Below are 11,371 nucleotides of genomic sequence, written 5' to 3'. Positions count from 1 at the left end.
AGACAAATTAAAGATAAAGGACAAATGAGAGAGACAGATAGTGTTTAATAAAGACAAAGAGAAAGGCGGGGAATGAGAGAGAGAGAGAAAGAGAGATATAGTAAGGGGAGAGAAAGAGGAGGAAAGAAAAGGTACAGAAAAGTTGAAAGAGAAGAAGGCAGTGTAATAAGATAAATGGAAAGAGGAATAAAGAGAGAGTGGAATAATGAAAAGGAGAGAATGAAGGAGAGAGATAAAAAAGAGAGATAAAGAGAGACCAAGAAAAGGAGGGAGAAACATAGAAAGAGAGAGAAATGAAAAGTAGAGAGAAACGGAGAAAGATAGCGTTTTGAAGGGAGCCAGCTCCTTATTGGCCATGAACCAGTTCTCGTCGATCATTTCATAGAGCCAGTTTATAAAGCCGTTTTGTTCGCGAACGACACAACACTCCTCCGTACTGCCATGCAGCACATGAGTGGAGGAAACAAAACAGAAGTGCTCGTTCGAAACGAACAGAAGCTTTGGGTTTGAACGTCCTCTATCATCTCACGGGCCCGTTTTCCATTTTCTGAGTATCCTGCAAATATTTGGTCAATTTTATGGGGCACTTATGACTGCATGTGCTTCCACACCATCTGGGCAAATGTAACTCCGATTTCTAAAGGAAACAACAAGAGTTGGATAACTAGAACTTGAGGGAAAGGTGTGACATGTGAGTTGCCGGACAATTTGCAAGCAAGTATGATGAGGCGTCAATGTGATTGATGCAAACACGCGGAAAAGATTCCCCACTGAGCCAAAAATGACTTTACTAAAACATCATCTGCTTCGCACCGCACTGCTGCTGCTCATCCAAGCGAGGTGGGGGGACTTCCATCCTCAGTGTTTGGACTACAAGCCGCCCTTCGAACCTCAACATCCGCTCCGCTTCTGCAAAGAGTACGCCAAATTCGGATGCTGCGACGAGGAAAAGGATCATCAGCTGTCAGTCCGGTTTTACTCCATCATGGAGCACTTCGATCATTCGGGTTATGTTACATGTGCCAGATTCATACGCAGCATCCTTTGCCAGGTACGCATTTTATGTCTATGATTGATAAAATACAATAAAGTACCATAAGCTGCACATTTTATATCTTCTTAAGTGTGTTTGGATGTTCAAATAGCAACAATTACTATGTCATAATTGGAAGCTATCATGTGGAAACGGATCATCTGTTGTGGGCAACTTAGTTTGCTTACACCAGAGCTAAACAAACTATGGCCCGTGGGTCACATGTCAGGCTTTTTACTCTGGCCTTCTGAGCAAAAAAATAAATAAAAAAACAGTAGGCCTACTACCCGTTAAGAAAAAGACAGAAAAAGAAGTGTTTTGTTTGTGCCACTCCTGTCCCCAGTGTCCCATTATGGCCTCCTCGTCCATAAAAGTACGTCTAACAATACTGCATTGAATATATTCAAATAATGTAAATGTCATTTTTCATATCATTTTTTTAAAGTCAATTTTTGTGTATTTGTAAATGGTTTTGTCTTCATATAAATTTATTTTTATTTATTAACGCACGAGATAAGACTTTTAATTTGGATTTTAAAAAATGCTTAGTGTTAATTATGTCATGCCTTTTAATCCACCCTCGAAATGTACACGGTAAAAATAGAATATCAATACATACATAAAACGGTAAAATAAAAATAAAAACCACACAGTACCAGTGCTACGAGTCAAAAAATGCTTATTTGGTGCCCCACTACTCTGGTCACCAGTGTCCCTTTGTGTGTCTCCCACCCATAAAAATATGTTTTTCATGGAGTATTAGTGTGTACCGCGCTCAGGCCAACATTCTGGCTACATGTATCTGTATTTGCTATTTTTTAATTAATGTGTTTATTTTGTTTCTTAATAGAATTTCCCACGAGAAAAACAAAACAATGCTTAAAAACATGGGTCGAATAAATATTCCTTTGAAGAAAATAATATATTTAAAAAAAATTCTAATCTCATCTCATCTCATTAGCCGTACCGCTTATCCTCATTAGGGTCGCGGGGGGGGCTGGAGCCCATCCCAGCCATCTTCGGGCAGTGGGCAGGGGACACCCTGAACTGGTTGCCAGCCAATCGCAGGGCACACGGGGACAGACGACTCATTCGCTCATTCACATCTAGGGACAATTTGGACCGGCCAATTCACCTGAAATGCATGTTTTTTTGGAATGTGGGAGGAAACCGGAGTGCCCGGAGGAAACCCACGCAAGCACGGGGAGAACATACAAACTCCGCACAGAAAGTCTGGAGCTTGATTTGAACCCACGACAGGTTCCCATGACATGAACTGTGCCGCACAAGCGCTAACCACTGCGCCGCCGTGCTGCCCAAAATATAAATTGCACACGTTGATGTCTGCATCAATCATTCATAAATGCAAATGAGAAAAATTGGATGGGTCTACATATTCTTATTCCCTCACAACCTGCCGAAATATCAGATTCGATACAGAGACAAAAATCGAATCAATCTGTTAGTCTTTAGTTTTCCACCTGGTTTGGCATCGCTGTCATTTTTTTAAACTCAATGCGGCCCGTGACTCAAAAGGTGTGCCCACCCCTGGCTTACATCTTGATGTTACCTCTGGGAAGTACAAGTATTTGATATATTATATAAGCATTCCATATATTACAACTGATGACTTCAGAAAGATTGGTGGCTTATGCTACAAAAGGTAAAACATTTAAAAGCACAAAAACTTGCAACAGAAGTTCAAACTAAATTAATAATGAACAATTTTTCATCATGTCCGTATATGGGTCTAAAGTAAGATTGTGCCTATTCCAGTTGATTTTTGTTCTGGAGATGGCAATCCCGGAGCCTACTTTTTATCTGCATGAGGTAATTTACCAATCCATGTTATTTACAGTATATAGCTATCCATTTTCTGCAACGCTTATCCTCAGTGGGGTCGCGGGGGTGCTGGAGCCTGTCCCAGCCATCTTCGGGCAGGGGGCAGGGGACACCTTGAACTGATTGCCAGTTACAGGTCACACAGAGACAGACAACCATTCACACACACACTCTTACTTAGGGACTATTTGGACCAACCAATCCAGTTGCCATGTAGTCTTTGGAATATGTACAGAAACCGGGATGTCCGGTTAAAACCTACACAGGCACGGGGAGAAAATGCAAACTCGATGCTGGAATTGAACCCATGACCTTTGAACAGTATGACCCACACACTAACCACTCATTGCTGCCGTTATTTATTTATTTTAATTATAAATCAGTTGTTCTAATCCCAGAAAAAAACAGTGTCACCTCTTCAAATAGATAAGCACATTTTAGTGTTGACTGTTACATTAAAGAAGCCATCACCCTCACCTCTAATTCACTTCTTTTTGAAAAGAAAGGGTTGTTTAAGGTTAAAAGATGTTTGCACCTCGTTATATTTCAATAAAATTTCATTTAAGCAAGTATTTCAATAAAGCGAATGATAAAAAAAATATATTATTGTTTTTTTCTTATATGTCAATTTAGCCCACTTTTGCTAAATTTGAATCTTTCAGCTACGAATTATGTCTGAATAATAGAGGCTAGCGCCGCTGAGGCAGCTTCTAGCATCAAGCTCCTCCATTAAAAAATAGGAAAATTGAAAATGAATGGACACAATACACCATAAATCTCAGTTTAACTAATGAAAACATATTTAGCTTTAGCGGTTCGCTTTTAGTTTTAGTATCTTTATTGTCATTGCTTTAAGGGCTGCTAAGTGCATCTAGCACAACATTACCAACTAACCTTCTTAAACAGCGATTCTGTCACTAGCTATATTAGCATTAGGAACTTGCATGAACTATTTGCATTGTCAAGTCAAGTCATGTTTAGGTGTATAGCACTTAATCACAAGGAGTCTCAAGGGGCTCTGCAAAACTCAGACTATTGCAAACTACAGACTATTATTCCACCATTCCCTCATCAATAACCTTCATGACGGCAAGGAAAAACTCCAGTCCGGAACATAGTGGGAAATTAAATCTGAAAGAAATGAGGGAGCAAGTCCATGCATCATTTTGTATAATACCAACAAAACCTTAAAATCACATCTTAAGCTGACAGGAAGCCAATGCAGGTGGCTAAAATTGGGGTCATGTGATCAAACTTCCTTGTCTTAGTTAAAAGTCCCGTTGCAGCATTTTGTACCATCTGCAAGCTCTTGACTTTGGACTTCGTGAGACCGGAGAGTAGTACATTACATTAATCGAGACCGGCGGTAACAAACGCATGGGTTATAATCTCCGCATCAGACTGGGACAGCATAAGGCGAATTTTAGCAATGTTGCGAAGATGGTAGGATTGCTCAATTTAAATATTGTAGTTGAAGTTACATCCATCCACCTATCCATCCATCAATCCATCCATCCATCCATCCATCCATCCATCCATCCATCCATCCATCCATCCATCCATCCATCCATCCATCCATCCATCTCATTTCTGTGCAGTTTATCCTCACTGGGGTCTCAGGACCTCATCCTAGCCATCAGTAAGCACGGGACAACCTGAACTGGTTGCCAGCCAGTCGCAGGGCACACAAAGTCATACAACCACTCACGCACTCCTTCACACTTAGGGACAACTCAGTCCGGCCAATCAACCTTTGGAACGTGGGAGAAAAGCTGAATGCCTGGAGTAAACCCAAGCAGTGGTTAGCTGTTAGCTTTACTATTGTCTAGCATTGCTTTAGGGGTCATTAACTAGGACTAGCACATATAAAAAGCATTAGCAGCCTCTTTCATTTTCAACATCAGAGTGGCACTCGGCTTGAAGTGAACATTTTTATCAGGCCCCTCTGTCCATTTGACTTTGACACCCCTGACCTGCACAGTCAGTGTCTTCATTTGTATAATTAGAGGACTGACTGTCCACATTTAGCTGTGCATCGAAGGCGTCTGTTCTGGGCCGAGCGGGTAGCACTTAAAGCTATTTCCAAAAAAATGACTCACGCGGACGCAGTCTGCTGCAGTTTCCTCGCAAGCCTAATAGACAGCTGTCCATATCCGCTCAGCTACATTTACATTCTCCTTTCTGGCCTCGCGGTTAGCCTCTCTAACGCTGCAACTCCCACGACTTGCGTTCTGGCACGGCTAGCCATGATTAAACGACTCTAATCCTGCCAGCCCATTCGTAATTGGATCAACTCAGTACTGGAAGTGTATACGTTTGGATTAAAGGGTGCCGGGGATGGTTGAAGATTGGCTCATGAAGCCTGGATGAAGTTTAGAGCTGATGATGTTAAGACAATGACATATCTTGTGACTGGGAATTTATGGGATCCCAACGTGATGATAATTATAGTCTGCATAGGTGCCCTCAAAGCAGGAAAGTGCTTCTGCACTGATATAATAGTCAAAACCTTTATATACAGTGATACCTCTACATACGAGCTATGAGAAATTCGAGATATGAGATGTCTATCAAGCAAAAACTTTGCCCGGCATGCGGGAGAAAGTCCAAGTTACAGGAATTTCCAGACATTACCACCTAAAAGTAATTATATTATTGTCTATTTAACATATTACTTTAATTTTAGGTCCAGTTTCTGTGTGTTAACGTGATTTTAATGATCAGAAGATGTGTTTTAATGCTATTCAGGGTTAATTTGGATGCTTTTGGGAAGCCGGGAAGTAATTAATTGGTTTTCAGTTATTTCCGATAGGACCCACTCGCGTAACGTTACCACAAGTTTTATTGAAGGAAGAGAAAGGGTTGCGCTCACGATCAGGCGATTGCTGGATGCGGAAAGCAGGTCGCTCTGAACGCGGAAGTGGGACTTCCGTGGCGAGCGATGGTGGTGTCGGAAACGGAAAAAAACGGGTCAGTAGCCGGGATAGAAGATTAAAAACGTGGTCGGGATCGGAAACAAGTCGAAAGCCAGGAGAGGAGAGAGACACGGACGAGATAAAAAATGGATCGTTATTTGCGACGGGAGAACAGACATGGTTGAGATCAAAACAGGTCGTAGCGGGAGACAAACAAGAGCAAAAAAACGGGATAGGCGAAAAAGGGCTTGCCGTGTAAAACAGAGATTCCCAGACGGACCGACAAAAGGGGACTGACAGGACAGAGTTTAAATACTGACAGGGAGCCACTCTGTCAACAAGCTGCAGCTGGCGCCACAAGGGCGGGGCCAATTGGGCGCCATGGCAACCGTGACAGATACGAGCATGATCCTGGAACGAATTCAATTCGTATGTAGAGGTATCTTTGTTTAAAAAAAACATTCTGTCAGTTTCAGTAGAAATCTTTTAAAGCAAGGTTGGGTAGACTAAACCTCGCGGGTCACATGCAGTGTCAATGTGTACGGCACTCAAGGCCAACATTCAAAAAGCTGACTACACTTTTCTGTACAGGCTTTTTATTTTAAGCATGTAATTATTATATTTATTAAGATATAGCAGAAAGATGGCAGACTATCATGTCAGCTCCCTCTAGGTGAGGCTAACCTACGAGTATTTGAAATAAATGCTCATTTATATGATAGTTCATGGATTTTCCGATAATAAAATCAATATTGTCTGCTTTTTATTGAAGGACATTATTTTTAACCACTAAAAAACAAAAACAATACACACTGTCCCTTTTATGGAGTACATTTTAAACACCCACTGGATACCTTTTTTTGAAGACGGGGCTACACTCAGGGTGCCTGTTCAAAGGAACACTTTGGCACTGATATCAATAAAAGTGGGACAGCAGAAAAAACTTAATAAAACAAAAAAGAAACGTCCGCATCCTCTTCTGGCCCAGGGGAAGAGGATATTTTAATTTACTTCATGTGGGATGTTGAATGAGAGAAAATATTTTAAAGGCGATATCTTACACTTTGCACTGTAGATGTTGATACAACACAAATAGAAACTTTGTATCGTGGCTTGAGAGCGTGCATGTGTTCGAAAGACCCAGTTACGGAATTTAAATAACTTTGCTCAAGGAAAGATGCTGCATGTGTTTAGGGCAAGGACTATTATTTTTAAATGGATATTGTCTTCTATTTAGTGCCTCCTAGTGTAAAAAAAACTCAATTGTTGTGATCAGCCATATTTTTGACTGATCAGTCATTGCTCTGATATGGAGCTGTACTGTAGTGAAACATGGTGTATAACACACGGCCAAACTTTGAGTTCTTCTTTGGGTCGTAAAAAAATGCGAGTATACAGTATATGAATAAATACGGTATATTTTTAACATCAAAATGGAAAAAAACTGACTGAAAGATCAGCTTCATTGATTCATCAGATTCAGTTCGACCATTTTTTTGGGGTCAGAACAAATCAAAGACAAATATTGAGACATGATTAAATATGAGGGGAGGTGGCAAAGCGAGGGGAGAAAAACAGTTAATGAAGAGAAAAACAAATAAACAAAATCAACAAATAAAGAACTTAATAAAAATGCACATGGATCCGTTCAAGGGAATTGGTTATTCTAGTTTTATTTTTAAGTTCTCATGATTACTTCTCTTATGTGACGTGATGTGATTTATATTAGATATAATGGTTGATTAGTTGAATCCCTAAACCACTATGGTCATAGGGGCACCATTCTTTAGGTCTGTCTTGGGCAGTACAGCCTGGTGGCACCCATCCTTCTCCAGGCCAACACATGGTTCCACCCAGTCTTAAACTGGGGACCTTTTGCCTATTTGGCGAATGTGCTAACCACTGCACCACAAAAACACAATAGCTATAATACTATGATATAATATCTCATTATGTAATATGATGAATGTGAAAAATGAATGTCAAGGGGACAGGACCAATATAAACTCTAGCCTTTTCCTGTCTGCCTCTTTTTTTGCCCCCTTTTGTTTTTCATCAAAGTTGTTGATTTGAATTAATTTCAACTTTGTATCTGACAAAAAAGACAAAAAAGTCTAAATGTCAATCAATCAATTAACATTTACCATTCCAGATTCAGAAGCCCCACGGGCCGCATGTGGCCCGTGGGCCACCCTTTGCCCACTGCTTATTTAGACCATGAACTCAATAATCACCTCACTCCATAAAAAAATGGACATAATTACACTCAGATGATGATTCAACCTTGCCTTTCCATGAGTGGATAAAAAAAAAACCATGGCCTAACCAAAAACTCCATCATTCAAGATGAACAGCCCTGATTTTTCTTATTGTAAGAGAAGGGAAGTCCACTTCACAGACGACACCAGGATTGGGATTTTGGCTCTCGTCTGCTCTATGTTCAGCCTCCTGGGTGTGGTCGGGAGAGCGGTTTCGACTTAATAACCGGCTGAACCTTGTCTTGGACCCATTTATACCATGCTACACACACACACACACACACACACACACACACACACACACACACACACACACACACACACACACACACACACACACACACACACACACACACAAATAGAGTCTTGCTTTATAACCAAAGGCCCGGCTGCACATTGGTGAGCCAGCTGCAGGAAATAAACACACACGTTCTCTATTTATGTACATTGCTAACTTTGCCTGCTATATTGTCAATAATACACATGAGAGCAGTGCTTTTTTATTTGGCATGCACAAACGTGTCCAATATAGCATTATGATTTTTTTCTTCACAGGCTTGACGTAATACTCTTTGGCCACATTGAGACCAGTGTAGGGGGCGTTACTGAAAACAGTAATTCATTACAGTTACTAGTTACCCGATTTCAAAAGTCATTCAGTTACCCCCCAGATTACTGGCATGAAAAAATATTTCATTACTCTGAAAGTAACTATCTACTTTCGAATTACCATATATACTCACATAGAAGCTGACCCCCCCAAAACTGTATCGCGGTTTACTTTTAGCGTTTTCGAGACTTGGCAGATTTGTGGCGTGTGTGCTTCGTGTTCTGCAGAAGACAACTCACAGAAAATGCTATCAAGTGAGCATATGGTGGAGGGCTATTTGAGTGTTTGTGTGTGTTTGTGTGTGTGCTTGGTGGGCGTGACAGTCTGTGTGTGCAAATGTGATAGGCTGGTGTAGGCTGTCAGTCAAAAAGCAGGGCGAGCGCACAAATCAATGGGTCCACCCAATACAAACTGCAAAGCACAGCAACAGCTAGTATTTTAGCAGCTCGTACCATTGAAAAGAGATTCATCAATTAAACTGGACTGTGATGAAAGTCAGAAGAGCTCAGAGAAATCAACATACAAATAATAGTCCTTGCCCTAAACACATGCAGGAGCTTTCCTTGAGTAAAGTTATTTAAATTCCATTATTGGGTCTTTCAAACACATGCATTGTTATCGGGTCCGGGAAGAGACTGAGGCAGCGTCGGGAGAGAAAGCAATAGCGGGAGCTCAGGTCCAGCCTACTGTGGTTAGGCTGCATAACAATTCTCACAAGCCACCCCTCCCGAGCCTGTATCTGACACACACCAGATAGTAAAACGGATGACCATGAGCTACAACTCGTCGGAAACCTCTGCATTCACAACTCTTGTATTTTAATCATCAAAAAGATCTGGCTCAATCAGGGCATCTCTGATGCTTGCATGCAGCTAGCTGGCCGCTCTCTATATCGCCCGTACACTTAAAGGAGAATCCCTCATATTTTGTTATACTATTGTATAATGACGATAAAGACTCATTCATTCATTCATCGAGCTTCTGTGTTCTGTGTTTGAATGTCATGATTACCGATATGCATCGCCTGTGCCCACTCCTTTGGCGCTAACTGCCTCAGACTCTGATAAGCTCCTTGTCGCTATTTAAACCCACTCCTATCTGTCCCCGTTTGTCAGTCCGTCAGCAAACCTCAGTTAACTCTAGGCAAGCCTTTTTTGACCCTGACTTCCGCCTGTTTTTTTGCTCCCGTCTGTCCCCCGGCTTTGACCCATTTTAGATCCTGACCACGTCTACTCTCCCGTCCCGGCTTTCGACCTCTTTTTGCCCCCGACCATGTCTACTCTCCTTTCCTGGCTCACGACTCGCTTCCGACCCTGATCATGTTTTTGCTCTCCTGTCCCGGCTACTGAACCGTTTTCCGTTACCGACACCGCCATCGCTCGACACGGAAGATCCACTTCCGCGTTCAGAGCAACCAGCTTCCCGCGTCCAGCAATCACCGGGGGCAACCCTTTCTCTTTCATTCAATAAAACTTGTGAGAAATGCAACGCAAGAGGGTCCTGTCTCCGTTCTGGTTTTTGACATTGAATTATAGTTATTTTGTCACAATCATATATATATATATATATATATATATATATATATATATATATATATATATATATATATATATATATATATATATATATATATATATATATATATATATATATATATATATATAAAATGTGACTGATAACTAATATATAAATAGATATTTATACTTTGCGGGTTTTGACTGCGGCCTACTTTTTTTGAATGCAACCCCAGCCAAAAACAAGGGACTACTGTACATCAACCTGTGGAAGCAGTGAAGTCTTCATGTTCTTGGTCTGGTGCAATCTTGAAAGCTTGCAAACAAACACTTAGCTGAGATACTCCATATCCATTTTGTCTTTTGTTTTCAAGCTTGTCCAAGATCTCCCTCTTCTTATCTGGGTACTGTCCAATATGGTTTCTATTCTGGTGTATTGCAAAAACATTTTACAAAGATAAAGACCAACATTTAGAACAGTTTTACCATCAATTCTATGCTCAGGTTTGCCCCATTGTTTTCCCGTTAGTTTATTCCTGTTTAAGCAACGCTGCCTACCATTGGCTACTGGAGACGAGAGGTAAGAAAAAAATAATAAATTCAGCCCAACCGAGCTTTAACATAGAGATGCAGAGAGGTAAGTAACAATTTCGGGTGTACAATAAAAAAAAAGTCAGTCAGAGAAAAGGTAGTAAAAACATTTAGGCCCAACCTAGCCCGAATTTCCAGTCGGGCTTTGGCTTAAGCTGTTACCTCTACTGGTGACACACAACCAAATATGTGCATATAAGCCGACCCCTTGATTTCAGTATTTCATTTTATAGTTGTAAATTCAGCTTGTATGTGACTAGACACGGTCGGGGGAATATCTCCATGAGGAAAAAATTAGCACTCTCATACCATGTGCTTGGGATGGGGCCTCTATACCTATATTATTTAGTGGTACTTTCTAGGTAAAATGTTCCCATCCTTTAGTGGTTTTGCTGGTTGATTGAGGGCTTGTTTGTGACCGCATAACTGACAGAGGAAAAACCGCTACCAGGACGGTCTAAATCAATGGTTCCCAAACTTTTGCAGGCTAGCGGTCCCTTGGCTCCGCAGTGAATTACTTGTGCCATTAAAACTTACTAGTCGGCTTATTGGTCGGCGCTTTTAATACTTGAACAGTAACAATTGTGGTTGGCCAAAACTCCATCACT

General features: G+C 41.1%; 1 protein-coding gene across 1 annotated transcript in view; it reads left to right on the top strand.

Annotated features, from left to right (window-relative positions):
* The first annotated feature begins 446 nt into the window (after positions 1–446).
* The window catches only part of LOC148357645 (HHIP-like protein 1), a 40,993-nt gene continuing 30,068 nt past the window's right edge, over positions 447–11,371 (top strand). Inside the window, exon 1 of the mRNA XM_088345783.1 lies at positions 447–1,051. Coding sequence (XP_088201909.1) covers positions 782–1,051 — 270 coding nt within the window. The 5' untranslated portion in view covers positions 447–781. The remainder of the gene's footprint in view (positions 1,052–11,371) is intronic.

This window comes from Urocampus carinirostris, chromosome 10 (assembly GCF_059441175.1).
Source record: "Urocampus carinirostris isolate Australia breed hairy pipefish chromosome 10, RoL_Ucar_1.0, whole genome shotgun sequence".
Classification (NCBI taxonomy): Eukaryota; Metazoa; Chordata; class Actinopteri; order Syngnathiformes; family Syngnathidae; genus Urocampus; species Urocampus carinirostris.
Note: the sequence above shows the minus strand (reverse complement) of the source record. Positions and strands in the feature narration are given on the sequence as shown.